This window comes from Pseudonaja textilis, chromosome 13 (assembly GCF_049901715.1).
Source record: "Pseudonaja textilis isolate UNSWEBS1 chromosome 13, rPseTex1.2, whole genome shotgun sequence".
In the NCBI taxonomy this organism is placed as follows: domain Eukaryota; kingdom Metazoa; phylum Chordata; class Lepidosauria; order Squamata; family Elapidae; genus Pseudonaja; species Pseudonaja textilis.
Window position 1 is genome coordinate 19,494,501 of NC_142002.1, and position 17,049 is coordinate 19,511,549.

A 17,049-nucleotide genomic window follows, 5' to 3' on the forward strand; every position below is an offset into this window, starting at 1 on the left:
TAGATAGATAGATAGATAGATAGGCAGGCAGAAAGATAGATAGATAGATAGATAGATAGATAGATAGATGATAGATAGATAGATAGATAGATAGATAGATAGATAGATAGATAGATAGATAGATAGATAGATGATAGATAGATAGATAGGCAGGGAGGGATAGATAGATAGATAGATAGATAGATATAGATAGATAGATAGATAGATAGATAGATAGATAGATAGATAGATAGATAGATAGATAGATAGATAGATAGATAGATAGATAGATGATAGATGGCAGGCAGGCAGAAAGAAAGAGAGAGAGAGAGAGAGAGAGAGAGAGACAGACAGACAGACAGACAGACAGACAGATTATATGGAAGATAAAAACTATGTCAAAGTAATGTAAAGTAAGAAATCAAGGAAGAAATTAAAGAGAAAGCTAAAGATGAAAGAGAGGAAAACAAAAAGAAAGCAGACTCCAATTGTCTTTAGAACAGTTAGAAGTAGGTTTATCTCTTACTCTATATGACCCTCTTCTTTCCATAATCTCCCAGAAGCATAAATCATACGTTCATTTTTTTTTGGGGGGGGGTGCCTTAAAAAATTGGGTGCAACACACTTAAACAACCGTCTTGCTTAGCAACAGAAATTCTCGTCCCGTTTGTGGTTGCGAGTCGAGATCTACCAGTGCAGCTCTGAAATTTCCTTGTGGTCTCCCATCCCAAACGAAGGCCTCTGTTTTTATTTTGCATCTGATCCTGGACTAGGTTGGCCAAGTGCTTCCATGCGGGTTGAGACAAAGAGTTGTTCCACGTGGCAGTATTTTTATTTATTAGTTGGGGTTGGTTGGGGATTTTGGTTTCTCTCCGGGTTCTCCCCCTCTTTGATTTGAATGTACAAAGAAAAACCATCCCATTTAGGACAGGGGAAAAGTGTGTCCGTAGCAATTCAAACGACCCTCTGCACTTCTCGGCTACTTAAATGGCTTTTAAATGATTGCTTTTAGCTGTAATGTCGCTTGTTTGGCTTCAACTTAGCACACTGCCAAGTCTACTGGGTCACTTCTTGTTGGACAACTGTTGCTGTAGTTTTGTTTTGTTTTTAATTTCTGAAATGTTTCGAATCAGGTGGGCCTTACCAATTGAATAAATTAAAAGAGGGGCTGAAGGCAGTCAGGGTGGCTTAGCAGGACAAGAGAACCCACCCAATGGAGGTTGATTCATTGCGTGGCCTTGGTTTTAAAGTTTTAAAGTTGCCTGAGAAGAATATAAAACATAAATACTGCAGGTGGGCCGGCCCAGGAGAGTTAAATAAAGAGATAAAAATTTGAGAGCAGAATAACTATTTCATTGAGCAGAAAGCTATGCGCTGAGAAAATCTCTAAAAAGACACCTGTCCATAAACACACACACACACACACATGCACATATATTAGAGCAGTGTTCCTTGACCTTGTCAACTTTAAGAGGCATGGGTTTCAACTCCCAGCATTCCCAAAGCTGGCTGGGGAATTCTGGGAGCTGAAGTCCACAGATCTTAAAGTCGCCAAGGGGGAGAACCATTGCATTAGCAAATTAGTTGTTCTCTTCCTATCTCATTTCATTGGGCCCATCCATCAAAGAGAATCGCCTTTGCAGAGAAGCTTCAACATCTGTCTCCAGCTGCAGGTCTGAAGCTGTAACCTGTGGAAACCCCTCCGATAAGACTGTTGGCACATTTATCCCTAAACCGCACATGGGAACGAAGAGCCAAGAGCAGGTTTCCAAAAAAGTTGATGCCTGCAGATGTTTCGCTTCGATCTGCCATATGCTCATCTCTTTCTTTCCCCCCCAGGGAAGAGAAATAAGGCATTCTGTGCCTTCAAACTGCTGAGAAAAACTTTGCATACAATGTGGAAAAATCTGGAGAAACAGTTGGACGCGGGTAGATTTATTCCTTATTTTCCCCCCTTGCTTAACGGAGCGCTTACTTTAGGGGCGGTTAGACAGAGCCTTGCGTGATTTGTGGTCCAGTTTCCAGGAAGAGTGTTTGGTACCGGCTGAAAGGAAAAAGTGTGCCGCTTTGCCGGAGATGCTGCCCAAACAACGAATAGCAGGACAACGAAGTTGGGAGTGAGCTTGGAGACCTTCTAGTCTAATCCTTTGCTCATGGTTTGTGAGAAGGGCCTTGGGAGGCAGGAGAAAGAAAGAGAGAGAGATGTTACTTGGGGAATGGTGAGATAAGAGACAGATGAGCCCACAGCTGGATCATGGACAGGGCGATAGACTTCCTTCTTAGTTTCTCTGTCAGTGCTTACCTTTGGACCAAGGGGAGAGATGTCAAAAGAATTAAGGCAAAAGAGATGATTGCATGGTCAGTGGGTGGACTTCATCTCCCAGAATTCCCCATCCACAATTCTGGGCATTGAATTCCACCTGTGCTGGCTGGGGGTATTCTGGGAGTTAAAAGTCCACCCATATTGAAGTCGCCATGGTTGAGGACCGTTGGTGAAAGGATGCCACTTTGAGAAGATGCGCCAGATGAACCGGATTTTGGACGCTGCCAATGACATCTCTTCCTTCTCTTCCAGTGAGCCTGCAAGGGGAATACCAGCGAAAACTTTACCGAGAGCTGCTGAAGAATTACAACCCCTTGGAAAGGCCTGTGGCAAACGATTCCCAGCCGCTCACCGTCTCGTTCAGCCTTAGTCTTCGACAAATTATGGATGTGGTAAGATTTCTTCATTCGTGTAGTGCCTTGTCTTCCTCTGCCCACATTGGCAGCATTACAAACATCCAGCTTCTCCCCCTGGAGCCAGGAGAATTGGCAATAGCCATGAAGCACCTAGAACTCCTCAGATCTGTATCTTCCTCTATGCCAGTTTGGGGGATCCTAATCAGATATTGCCAGTATATATTAGGCCTTGTGTGCAAGAGTCGATGGTGTTAATGTGAGGGCCAATGGTTACGTTTTTAGGAGTCTTGACCGCTGGTTGAGAACCACGATGCCTAGAGGGTGAATCAGCTTTGGGGTGACTTGCAGTGTGACCCAGGGATGGAAGTGGATGGGCAGAGCCAACTGTTATACATTTATTGAGCAGGCCATCAGCGGTTGCCAGTTACAGCTTTTGAATCTGGTCATGTCAGCTCTTTGAAGTTGGCAAACAGACCCTTCAGGGCTGACTGGAATTCTACTTCATTGGCATAGGTACAGTTAGCCTGCTTGGGTCTGTCTGTCTTTCTTTCTTTCTTTCTTTCCTTCCTTCCTTCCTTCCTTCCTTCCTTCCTTCCTTCCTTCCTTCCTTATCTTCCTTCCTTCTTTCCTTTCTTCTTCATCTTCCTTCCTTCCTTCCTTCCTTCCTTCCTTCCTTCCTTCTCCCTTCCTTATCTCCCTTCCTCCTTTCCTTCCTTCCTCATCTTCCTTCCTTCCTTTCTTCTTCATCTCCCTTCCTTCCTTCTCCCTTCCTTATCTCCCTTCCTTCTTTTCTTCCTTCTTCATCTTCCTTCCTTCTCCCTTCCTCATCTCCCTTCCTTCCTTTCTTCATCTCCCTTCCTTCCTCCCTTCTCCCTTTCTCAACTTCCTTCCTTCTTTCCTTCCTTCTTCATCTTCCTTCCTTCCTTCCTTCCTTCCTTCCTTCCTTCCTTCCTTCCTTCCTTCCTTCCTTCCTTCCTTCCTTCCTTCTCTCTTCCTTCTCTTCCTTCCTTCTTTCCCTCCTTCTTCATCTCCCTTTCTTCCTTTCTTCTTCATCTCCCTCCCTTCCTTCTCCCTTCCTTATCTCCCTTCCTTCTTTTCTTCCTTCTTCATCTTCCTTCCTTCTCCCTTCCTCATCTCCCTGCCTTCCTTTCTTCTTCACCTCCCTCCCTTCCTTCTCCCTTTCTCATCTTCCTTCCTTCTTTCCTCCCTCCCTCCTTCCCTCCCTCCTTCCCTCCCTCCCTCCCTCTTATTTGTTTTATTTCCACTGACTCATGCCCGACTGCTTGGATAAGTCCCTGCAGTTTTCTTGGCCAGGTTTGTCAGGCATGATTGGCCATTGCCTCCTTCCTAGGGCCGAGGTGGCTGGACCGGACCGAGGTCCCTCTGCTTTGGGCCCAAGGCAGGACTAGAACTCACAGTCACCTGGTTTCTAACCTGAACCATTACACTGCACTGGCTCCCTGTTATACCTTACTGGGGCAAATCTCAGCTTCCTTCCAAGGAAGCTGTTGTATTCATGGGTCGGTATACACCCCTTTGAGGTAGGCCGGGTCAGGAAACAAACGCCGGGAGCAAGTCGATCTTTTTGATTCTAGTAGACTGAATTTACCAGTCGTCCTTGCAGAACCTTGCAAAGATTTTTGCAGATGCAAACAACCCCTCTTTAAAAAAAAAAAAAGAATGAAAGAGAAACCAGATTTTTTTAAAAAATTACGATGAAAAGAATTAAACCCGCAGAAGCAGATCCCAATGCTGCTAAACCAGCCTTTGGAAACTCATTCGGAAGTTGGAGATGAAAGACCGATAACCTGTTTACCAAACCCCCAACCGGCTCTGTTACCTTCACTCATCCTTGGAGGTGTTACTCCGTCTGCTTCTGGACTTTTAATTGTTTGCCTTTTGAAGGCAGGTTGGTAAGAACTTCTCTTTCTACTCTTTTCACCTGTTTAGAAGTTGCTCCAAAGCATTTTGAGTGGGGAAAAAAGAAAAAAGCACGAAAAAGCTCTTGAAGTGCTTAGCAGAGAAGTTCCAGATATCCTCCTTTGCTCTTTGATTTGGGGTGCAGCGGGGAAGAAAAGGAAGGCGCAGCGACATAAAATAAAGCATTTTGCAGACTTGCTCCACTTCCTAGTCAGCAATCAGAGATTTGTAAGATTTCCAACCACCTTGAAAAATTTCCATCGTTCGATTCTGCGGCAAATTCTCGCCCTGCTCTGAAGTTGTGCCAATGTAAAAAAATAAATAAATGGTAAGAATATGCACTCTGTAGCTATGATTCCAAGAATAGTTAGTCCTCAACATGCAACCATTCCTTTAGTGGCCGTTTGAAGTTACAATGGCACCAAAGAAAGTGACTTATGACCATTTTTCACTCATTTAACAAATGTCTTGCTTAGCAACAGAAATTTGGAGCTCCGTTGTGGTTATAAATCGAGACTACCTGCAGTGGATACCAGAACTGTCAAGAAACCAGGAGTTAAGATTAATATAATATGTTGTTACAGAAATGACGACTGTAGTATTTGTTAAGCTGGTAAAGTACAAAGTTGAGGTTTTGTACTTTGTATTTTTTTTTTTAAATTCATGTTTTATTTACAGCTTTCCTTTATATTTTGTACTTTGTTGTAGAGAAAAAAGTTGGAAGACTATACATTTTTTCCCTTTCTTTTGGTTCTACATCTTCCCCTCTTCCTTCTATTTCCTAATCTTTATATTGATCTGCAGTATATGATCATCTTAATAAAATTCTTATATAAATAAAAAAGAGATCAGCAGCTGAGGCTCTGCAATTTCTCCCCCAGCAGACAGAATCCCAAACCTCAAGTTTTTTGGGGGAGGCCAAAGATCTGCCTTCAGGATCTCCACTCACGGATTCGATTTTGGGGTTAGCTTTCCTAATTAACCATCCTAATGAACCATTCTAGAAATGGAGAAATGCCACTCCAGCCTTTATTACCTGGGTTACTTATTTACTGACCTGGCTAAGTACTAAAAACCACCATCAGACAATTAAGGGTGGACTGAAAAAACAAGGCTTTGGACCAAGTTTCTTTTTTAAAAAAAAATATGAATCATTTGGGTTTTTTTTTTTGAAAGGTTTTGAACAGCAGCCACTGAGCCATTAAGGTAATCATATTATTCAAACATAATAAAACAATTTCAGTGGCTGACTAGTGGAATATTTCAGCTACCCAAAGAGCAGGAAAGAGTGAATTAATCCACACTGAAAAATGTCAGGAGAGCAATTTTGGGCCAGGCTTAAATTGGATTTGGAAGTTCAGCCTTTTCTTTCTAGGTTCCAAGGGGTGATCCAGAAATCGGATAGGAAAACAGGGATCCCTCCCCAAGATCTTGAGCTAACGGTGGTAGTCCTCGATGTATGAGCACAACTGAGCCCAAAATTTCTGTTGCAAAGTGAGGCATTTCTTCAGTGACCCCAGGGCGGTTCTTTTTTTCAAGAGGCAACTGGACTTTCTGGACTTTCTTGGAAGACGTTTTGCTTCTTATCCAAGAAGCTGCTTCAGCTCTGAGCCTGAGGACGCAGATAAATCTCCAGGTGTATCATGCCCCTGTCAGAGTCTGAATCCGAGGAGGAAGATGAGCAGCTGACAGGGAGTGGGAGTGTGGCTCCATTGGCTGTGGAAGAAACTGGGGAAGGGCAAAGTCCGGCTGGGCAGAGCAGAGAAGAGGTAGAACAAGGGAGAGGGAGTTCAGAGGAAGACCCAGATCCACCCCCTCTTCATCCTAGGGCATGTGGAGAGGAATGGAGAAGGGAGCAACGTGGGTTGCATGGCTTACGGGGGAGGAAAGGGCCCTGATTCCCTTCATTAGCTGCAGCTGGGAACACAGTGTTTAAAAAGGGAAGCTGCTTCAGCTCTGAGCCTGAGGACACAGATGAATCTTCAGGTGGCCTCAAGGTCTCTCTCTAAAAGGATGCAAATGACCAGCTGCCTGCAAGGAGTACAAATCCTTCCATTCCCCACCATCCAAGTTAGAGCTGAAGAAGCTTCTTGGATGAGAAGTGAAATGTCTTCTTCTTCTTCTTCTTCTTCTTCTTCTTCTTCTTCTTCTTCTTCTTCTTCTTCTTCTTCTTCTTCTTCTTCTTCTTCTTCTTCTTCTTCTTCTTCTTCTTCTTCTTCTTCCTCTTCCTCTTCCTCTTCCTCTTCCTCTTCCTCTCCTCCTCCTCCTCCTCCTCCTCCTCCTCCTCCTCCTCCTCCTCCTCCTCCTTCTTTTCCTCCCTCTCCCTCCTCTTCCTCTTCCTCTCCCTCCTCTTCCTCCTCCTCTTCCTCCTCCTCCTCTTCCTCCTCCTCCTCTTCTTCTTCTCCTTCTCCCTCCCTCTCCCTCCTCCTCCTCCCCTCCTCCCCTCCCTCCTCCTCCTCCCCTCCCTCCTCCTCCTCCTCCTCCTCCTCCTCCCCCTCCTCCTCCTCCCTTCCTTTCTTCCTTCATCTGTAACCATCTCAGCAGGGTTTGACCTGCCCCCCAAGCTACCTTTTTCAGCCTCTTGAAAACGATCCTGTTTCTCTGCAGAGTTCTGCCCATTCCTGTAACATCTCCTATTTTCTCCCTTCTTTCTAAGAGAAAAAAGCTATTTCCAATTGTTGCCAAAATAAGGGCAATTTGCATAAAATGAAGAAACAGTCAGGTCTGGACAAAACAGAATGTTAAATTGCTGGTGTCTGCAATTCTGAAATAAGTATGGAGGCATCATGAATTCCAAAGATATTTTTATATGCATGTAAATTGGGCATTTAGTAATGAGTCAGCTGTGATTAAGGAGGGAAAAGGACTGGAATCCTAGAGGATAGCTGGTGTGTGATGGATTGCTTCAGATGACTAGGGCTGAAATATAAAGCTTCCCTTCACTCCTAAAACAACAGGATCAACAAATCCAGATGTCGTGAGACAGTTATGATTACAATTAAGCAGTTAATGCAATACAATTACATCCTTGCTCGTAATGTTTATGCCTCAGCTGTGCACGGTTCAAGTGTCCTTTGGCTTGTGTTGTTTTGAATTTTATGTAAGCGCAGGGGCTAGAACAAATGTTTTCGGTTGCAGAGAAATTTGCATAGTGGATTCCTAACTGGAGGATGGTTGGCAGCAAACTTTCGCCCTTTTTTATGAATTTATAGTGCATCATTTCCATGAGTAAAGAGATGGTGAAGAAGAGATGGCATGACAGACATTCTTGTCAATTGGAGAATCCCAAATCAAAGAATAGCTTCATATAAAATTATGGGTATCCATGGTGACCCCCATCTCTTGAAAATTCTGTAGTGCTGGGAAAGGAAACAGAAGGAAAGAATGATGAGCAACAACTGGACAGATTAAATTATAGTGTTAATGGATATACTCTTAAAGAGATGAAGGTTGGAGACAAACCCCGTGGAGAAAAAAAATATGTTTTTGCTAACAATCAACACCAACTGATAACATATTATCAGTCAGTCAGTCAATCAATCAATCAAATGCAGTGACCCAAGAGTGGGAGGTGCAATGCCAACACACCTTGATGATATCACAACTGGCCTACTTGCAACAGAGGTCAGGATGCAACAACAGTGTTGATGAGATGATGCCATCAAGCACACATCAGTGTTTGGACAACATTGTGGCTCCCTAGGGATGCTACTACCCCAAACCATAAATGCAACAATTAAAGTCATTAAAAACAAGCCAACCTCCATTAAAAACAAGCCAGCCCCCAAATCCCAGCTACTATCTAGATTTAAGCATTGACAAAATCTGTTTTATGGTGCTCCTGGATGTCATAAAAAAAGCAACATCTGGATCTTCATGGTAGCTTATTCCAAAGGGATGGACCCAAACTGAGAAACATTGTCCCACCCCACGATCCCTCTCCTCCTAAACTTCGAGTAGAGAGAGTTTTAACTTTGTTTGGCACACAAAAAACGAGCTTTTTGCCCACTACGCGATGAACATCATGTGTCCAGCAGAGAGTTCTGAGGATTGCTAAACTAATAACGTTCCATCATCTCTTTCTTCCTTGACCCAAGTTTTTCATTCATGACACTGTCCAGGGTCCTGAAATGATGCCCTTTAAAGAACGTCTTGATCATAGTACAAGCATTTAGTCTGTGCCTGTCAATCCATGAAGTCATCACCCCCATTTCAAAATGTTGACCCTATCATTCGAAGGGTCAGTATCTCCAGCCTTTCCCCCTACCCAGAAGGAGAGCAAATTCAAAATGGGAAGGAACTGCTGATAGGAAGTTTACCTTTTCAAGGAAAGTTTAGGCGAAAGCATTTCTCCTATGAGTCAAGCTCCATTTGTGGTGTCTTCACCCTGGCTTTAAAAGGTGTTCCATCTGACAACTTGATTGATCAGCTTTCTTAACACTCTGCACACATGCACAGATGGGCCATGTCTATCTCTAGGACAGATTAACTGCCTTTTTATAGGTTTGCTCTCAGTGTCAAACTGTTTCTAAGCATTCCAGGGCTTAGAAGATTCCCACTAAACTCTGACATCCTTGTATCTGAAAAAGAGATCTGTGGTTCAGACAGTTAAAAAGAAATGATTATTAAAAGGGCGCCATTAAATGTAGCTCAAAGAATTAGCCAAGATGATGAATGACAAAGAGGCAAAAAGAAACAGAGGCCAACACAACAGTGACAATGAAATGATGGAACCAATAATTATCTCAACAACAGAAAGCTATGGAGAGGTCTAAAGAATGGACTTCATTCATTCATTCATTTATTCATTCATTCAAATTTTTGTAGCTACCTAACTCGGCCATGTGACTCTTCTTGTAGTGTTAGCTGTATTTCCTTTTCATCACCCTTTGCTATATTTTGTGTGTGTTTTATATACTATTTGTTATCCCAAAAAGGAATAGTATGCTGGGTGTGTACGTCAATGCTTATTTGGACCAAACTGTGCAAGTATTTGGCATTTCATACGCCGTCTCAATTCTGAAATTAATCGAAAAATTGGGTTTGTGTAAAGCTCCATTACGTTCCCATTATCCCAAGCAGGGCTCCTCAAATTAGCTCCGTGTCTGCACATATTCCATATAGTCTATTAAATGGACCTTCCCATTAAATCAAAATTATGTTCAACCAGCCTTGGAGATCTAAAAGGAGAAGTGTTCTTTGTGACTCTACCACAAGTGCTGCTCAAGAACATATAGATTTTGCTAAGTTTTCTAACCGCATCGCTTCTAAACACCTTCAGTTATCTTTGCCATTTCGTAATTATTGGAATTTTCATTTGAAATGGAAGAAATATACCCGCCTGTTTAATAGCTTCTTCAGATTTCATTTGGGGAGAAGTGGAAATGCGATTTCCACAGATCTGCCTTAGGACTTTTATTACTTAATAAGAAAAGTAATTTGTCTTGCATCAGTTAAAAAAAAAAAAGAAAGAAAAAAGATCCAATTAGGATGGGGACACAGCAGTGCCTTTTATCTGATGACGTTGTATAAACTATGGTCTCCGACAGAGTGTGGGCGATTGTTAAGTACCAAGGATGCGTGGAGTCACAATCATTGGCTACCAAAAGGCTTCCTTGTAATCTTGTGAACAGCGAATTGCAGAAATAATTCTTCTGCAATTATGAATATTTGAGTCTGATGTTGCAATTGGGTTGCCATTATTTTTCAGACTGAAAAAGGAACTTAACCCAGCAAGTATAATAAATGCTTTTGCCCCCTTCAGGAAGAGCTGTGCTTGCTTCGATTGCTTTTCCAAATTTGCATTTATCATCACGATGCTATCTAGGAGGGTGCAAAATGTTTTGAATTAAGTTACTCTGAATGGGAAGTGTCTCATTTTGAATTCAAAACCAGCCACTTCCAGGCCAGAGCAGTTGTTTTGAGTGTGAAAAGGCAACTATTTTGGAAATGTATTTCTAAGTGTTCAAAACTCTTAAAAATAGTTGACACGGTCTGTTTCACTCTATTGTTGCCCATTTAGAGAGGGTTGCATAAAACCTCTAGTTGTCAATGACTCTATCTAGAAAGTGAGTTTGGATACTGGCAGCTAGGTAACATTTGCTACATAGTTAACTGGTTATAGGCCTTTTTCTAGCAGTTAGTAAATTAGGATCTAGATATTATTACATATAGTTTGGGTTTAGAATTAATGTAGTGATGTATTAAGCTTGTGAGAACAGATGGGGGAATTCTGGGAATTGAAGTCCAGAGGTCTTAAAGTTGCCAAGATTGACTAGTTCAAGGTGTAAAGCAAACCAGCGTATTGTACGATGTACTCCAGCTAATAGAAAATGCTCCCATGATGTTCCTAATTGTAAACAGGAAAAATGTGCAGGTAAACACCAGCAGCTCCTTGGGAGAGAGAGAGAGAGAGAGGGAGGGAGGGAGGGAGGGGGGAAAGTGGGAGAGAGGAAGAGAAGAGAGAAAGGAGGAGAAGAGGAGAGGAGAGGAGAAGAGAAGAGGCTTGGACTGTTTGTCCTTTTCTGAATTTGCAAAGGAGACCGTTTGCTTTGCTCTCCTTATGGGTTGTTGCTGTGGAAATAAAGGATTTTTGCTGGAAGAAGATGACTTACATTGTACCAGAAATGCAGCCAAGCTTTCTGTTGCCAGTCGATTCCAACAACGGAGGAGCTGAAGGTGGAAGCTCTGATAGAAATCCTTGCCAGATCCCACCATCCCACCACCTAGGGGAGGGGGTCCCAATGAAAACATCCCATTGACCAGCCCATCTGTTCACTATCTACAGTCTTCTTAGTTTTCTGTTGGCTCCTGAGCTTCTTTCTCCACTTCCTCTAAATCGGTTCAACATTGCAGAAGTTGATAACAATAGAAATATGTCGTCTTCAATGTACCTTCAGGTCATTTGTCTGACTTGAAGACTTTGTCTGAAGTGGTGTAGGGTTTCCTGCCTAGGGAGGGGGTTGGGCTAGAAGACCTCCAAGGTCCCTTTCAACTTTGTTATTCTGTTCTGTTCCATTCTATTCCTCCTAAAAAATTTTCTTTTGTGAGAGACAGGCAGACATAATGTGGCCCTTTCCTCTTGTGCCTTCAAAGAAATCAACTCTGCTAGATTGTGCTTAGAAGTTTGAGGGCGTAAACGAAGAGAGCATTGGAAATGCTTTGATTATGGAATGGTGAAGTTTTCACTGGAAAACTGGAAACGGTTATAATTATTACCGTTTTTAAAATGTTGGCAAAATTAAACTAGGTTATGAGAGCTTCTCTGCAAGAGCCCTCTCTGTTTAATGTTTAACGACTTCGTTTCCTCCAGAGGATATGAAGGAAGTTTATTTTATTGTCTGAAGGAGAAGGGATAATAACGTTGATGCTTTCGCACTGTTAGACAGAAATTTATAGCTTGGCATACTCTTTTGACCTCCCTGACAATCTCTTCATTAATTACTTGAACTTAACTTGTTATTGCAATTAAGTGAACAGCAACATAACCTCTGTAGTGGAAGACTCATTAGCAGGTCAACAGTGGATGGCGGAGAAAGCAATAGTACACTTCTAGTTAATGTTGGGGAAATGCATTATTTTATATAAAAAAATAAATTAAAAGCTGCCCCAGTCAACCAATAATTTCTCCATAGCTTCCCCACGTCCCTTAATAATTATAATAACGGTAATAATGATAATAAAGGTCAAAGTGATTATAAATGGCTTTCCTGAACAGAGCAGACAACTGTCAAATTGGTGCAAAGAATCAGGGCCACTGGTAAGGTTGTAGAATAGAAGATTTATTCAAGCTTGTACACAAGAATCTGGTCAATTAAAGTTCAATGCTAAATTGGTGCCAGATAAGGGTCAACGCAATTCAGGGGGGGTTGGACTGGGAACGCAATGACTCTAAACTAATTACATGCTTAACTCTGCCTCCCCAGCTGTGCCTGCTTTTCTCCTACATTGTAAGACTGGAGGAACAGAATAAAATCCAAGAAATTTTGTTGGGAAATGAAAGCTAACGAGCCTCCCCTTTAACTCAGTGCAACCTCAAATCAACCAGCCCACCCAAGTTGTGCCCAAGATGGGACTAGACTCACAATCTCCAACAAAATGTCTTGGATTTTATTCCATTCTTCTGTTCTTCTAATGTAGGAGAAGAGCAGGCACAGCTGGGGAGGTGGAGTTAAGCAGGTCATCAGTTTAGAATCACTGTGTTCCCACAAGTGCGCCAAGTCCAACCCCTCTTGAATACTGCAGAGCCTTATCCGGCTCCAGTTTAGTGTTGAACTTTAGCTGACCAGATTTGTGCACACAAATCACACGATGCTACAACCTTACAAATGGCCCTCATTCCTTGTGCCAGTTGGACAGCATATTTACAATTGAGTGATACCAATTTCTGCCTTCCCAACCCATTTTTAATAGTTGAGCATGGCTGCCCCTAATTTAATGATTTCTGAAATAATTATTGAAGCTCAGGCTCACGGTGGTAAAGATGATTATTGAAAACTGATGAGGCCCATCCCTTGGGGGTTTGAATGTGGAATATTTCTTGGCATGTGTCATAAAAAGAGCATGCGCCCAAACTTCTTAAAATTTAAGAAACTAGTCCATTTTCTGACTGTGCCAGAGGTGGTATTCAGCAGTTTCTGACCAGTTCTGGAGTGGAAATTTTGAGTAGTTTGAAGGACCGGCAGATACCACCTCTGGTTGGTGCTTGGTCCCGCCCCCTCTATTCTCTGCCTCCCATTGAGTCCCAGCTGATCGGCTGGGTCTCCTTTTGTTGCCCTGCACAGGAGAACAGAGCTGGAAAGCAGGTTAGTGGGATGGGGAGGGAATGGGGATTTTGCAGTATCCTTCCCTTGCCATGCCCACCAAGCCATGCCCACAGAACCGGTAGTAAAATTTTTTGAATCCTACCACTGGATCTACTGCTGAGATTATGGGATGTTGCGGAAAACCAGGTTTGCTTCCAATGTTGCTGGTTCAGTATGTTATTTGATATAATGAAGGCACTTTTACGCAAAGCAATTGATTCTTAGATTTTAGCCTCCTTTCCTTCTTTCCAGATTACACTCTTTGCCTGCAGGGAATTCTGAATTATGCATCATCAGTAGAATAGTAAACTAACCCAGAATGACAATTTTTACAACAGCTTGGGGAACCAGGACTCTGTTTTTACTATAGGCTACTGTTGTGCAGTGTGAATTTAGCAATGGCATAAGACGCGGAGCGGGTACAGCAAAGTTATTTTGAATTATAATCATTTTCTTTTGCCACACGTATTAAGAGTTTCTTTGATTTTAATCTCTTGCGAGCAGACTTGGCAAAATCTTATATATATATATATATTGAAGGGGAACAGATCCTTTAATAAAACAAAGGACTTAGTTTTGCAAAGAGCAAGAATACTGAGTCCTTACTCCAGACTTAAGAAGTAGAGGCCCAATAGTTGCAGCTGCTTTTATGGAGCATAAGAAAAATAAGAACAGAAAACGACCCCGTGTGATTGCAAGTTAACATTTAGGGAATGGGTTTCCAAGCTCTTCACTCGCTAAGAAATTGTGTGTGGGGTCAGCTCAGCTGTTGGAAATGCAATTTATTTATTTATCAAATTGCTCTGAAGTTTGATGGGTTGACCTTTGCAAAGCAGAGCACCGTTTCTATTGTCGCCAAGATGTTAATCGTCGGCCACCTGTCCTTTGGCTTCCAAATAAAATTGTTTGCAATCAAACAGCCAAAATATCTGCCAAAAAAGCCTTTGGAGTAATTTGGTTTACTGCAAAAATAATAATAATAATAAAAAAAATACTGCTGGCCGAGCCTCAGAATGCTAGTTTACTTTTATAGCTGGTTAACAGCCCTGGAACAGGAATTTGGAGTAACAAATCTTCAATGTGATCATCAGAAAGGAAGGAATTACATCTAGAAATGCTCTCGCACGCATTCTGAATTTTTAAAGTCAAGTGCTGTTCCTACAGGAAGAGCTCTTCATAAATTTTTTTCTTTCTTTCTTTTGCTAACTCTGCGCTAAGTGCTCTGCCAAACTTTGCAAATTAGCAATATGGGAAGAGAAGCATCTCTGCAGCTCTTCACTTCTTATTTTTTTTCTCGACACGAAGGCACCTCTTTACATTTGATTAGAACGGCTGTTAGAAGCCGTGCAAACTTAGGTGTCATTCTCCGAGCTAAACTGGGAATAATAATAATAATAATAATAATAATAATAATAATAATAATAATAATAATAATAGTCTTGACATTTGAGCATTCATTTTGTTCATCCAATTATGGCCGTAATTAGATTTGTATTCCTGTCTTCGATCTGGAAGCCTCTTGTTTTAAGAATGGTGAAAATATAGGCTGGCGCTTTTGTGGAGTTTGTACTTAAAAACAATCATCATTAAGAGGCCGGAAAGAAATAGAAAGATGGGAGACCTCTGGGAGAAGAGAAGCGAGCTTCATAAAAACAAGATGTCAACTCTGGAGGGGGAAAGAAAAAAAAAAAAGAGAGAGATTAAAAAACAAAGCCAAGGCTTTTGCCTCGAGAAAATATTTTATGCTGCAATGTAGAATATTGGCAGAACAGGAAGCACAGAAATTAATATTTGGCGAGCACTTCAAATACAGGCACTCCTTCGGGGGTGGGATTCAAATTTTTTAACAACTGGTTCTGTGGGCGTGGCTAGGTGGGCGTGGCCATGTGCCTGGGTAGGTGTGGCTTCTTATTTGCAGCGACCCCTCCCCTGTTTTGGGGCCTCCTGGGCTTCAGAGTTGAAGTCCACGAGTCTTAAAGCTGTCAAGTTTGAAGACCCCCGTTCTACATCCTTCTTGGAGAAGCTCCTTAGTTTTTAGGTGGGTTTTTTCTTTTTTTGGAAAGGTCACATGGGAAGGAAAGCGGGAAAGGGTTTTCCATCTAAAATGTATCCTTCTAAAGATATCTGACTTGGTCTATTTCTTTCCTCGACTTTGCAGGATGAAAAAAATCAAGTATTAACTACAAACGTTTGGCTGGGGATGGTAAGTTTTAGAGCGCAGAAGTTCCTTCGGAGAAGGTAGCTGGGGACCACGATTGTTTCACGCAGCCAAGGAGAAGGTGCCAAAAAAAAGGGGGGGGGACTGTTAAACGGGTGATTGGGTTTTGGTTTAAAAGCTAGCTCAATCTTAGTTCGCTGTGATGGAGTTAATGAATGAATCCGGTGAATGGAGATGAGAGAATTCCACTGGAAACCCTGAATGAGATCCTGTCAAATATTAGCTGCTGTCGCGCGTCGGCTGTCAAGTAGAAAAGAGTCTCAAAGTTGTCTGTCACACCAAGCAGGGTTTTAACAATGCTTGGTTTTAGGCTATGCCAGCTGTCACCCACTGGAAATGTCAAACACCTTCTTTAGAATATCAAATACCAAAGGATTAGTTATAGGTCAGGAAGCTACAGTAGTTTGGGTTGATGGTTAAGTGAAATGATCATATTAAATCGGGATGTGGCATCAGTAGGGCTAAAACAGAGGAAAACTGAAAGAATAGAATAGAATAGAATAGAATAGAATAGAATAGAATAGAACAGAACGGAACGGAATGGAATGGAATGGAATGGAATGGAATGGAATGGAATAGAATAGAATAGAATAGAATAGAATAGAATAGAATAGAATAGAATAGAATAGAATAGAATACCTTTATTGTCATTGCATTCCATGAATACAATGAAATATGCAAGCCCCAAACACCCTATCACAATCACACTACGGAGTTTTAAAAATTAAAATAATTATAATAATAATAATAGGACTAGATCACAAATGCCCTGTTTGATTCAAAACAATTCCTGCCTTGGAAAAGAAACTGTTTCTCAGTCTATTAGTCCTCCTTTTAAGACACCTGTAACGTCTCCCTGATGGCAACAATTCGAAATATGAACGTCCAGGATGAGAAAGGTCTGTGGAGGTTTTTAGTGCTCTAGAGAGGAGTCTGCTCTTCGCCATCTCTTCCAAAGAAGAAAGAGAGCAACCGATGACTTTTTGTGCTGTGTTTATAACTCTCCGGAGCGTCTTCTTATCCACAGCAGAGCATCCAGCATAACACACTGTTACACACAGTATGCCAAAATGCTCTCGATGGTAGAATGGTAAAAAGTAACCAGCAACTTCTCACCCAAACTACTCTTTTTCAGCAACCTCAGAAAGTGCGGTTAAATAAATCCACCCCCTTGGCAATTAACCTAATCAACAATGGATGGAAACTGATCAAGGAGAGATTTAACCTAGAAATAAGGAGAATTTTTCTGATGGTGAGAATCATCAACCAATGGAGCAGCTTGCCTTGAGAAGTTGTGGGAGCTTCATCCCTGGAGGCTTTCAAGAAGAGACTGGACTGCCCTCTGTCTGAAATGGTGTAGGGTCATCTGCTTGCACAAGGGGTTGGCCTAGATGACCTACCAGGTCCCTTCCAACTCTCTTATTCTATTCTAATCCCATCTAGGTTGGG

At 42.0% G+C, this 17,049-nt stretch overlaps 1 protein-coding gene across 1 annotated transcript in view; it reads left to right on the top strand.

Moving 5' to 3' along the window:
• Positions 1–17,049, top strand: part of CHRFAM7A (CHRNA7 (exons 5-10) and FAM7A (exons A-E) fusion) — a 38,986-nt gene that overhangs the window by 1,738 nt on the left and 20,199 nt on the right. Inside the window, exons 2-3 of the mRNA XM_026709703.2 lie at positions 2,555–2,694; positions 15,541–15,585. Of these exons, the coding sequence (XP_026565488.1) occupies positions 2,555–2,694; positions 15,541–15,585 (185 nt within the window). The remainder of the gene's footprint in view (positions 1–2,554; positions 2,695–15,540; positions 15,586–17,049) is intronic.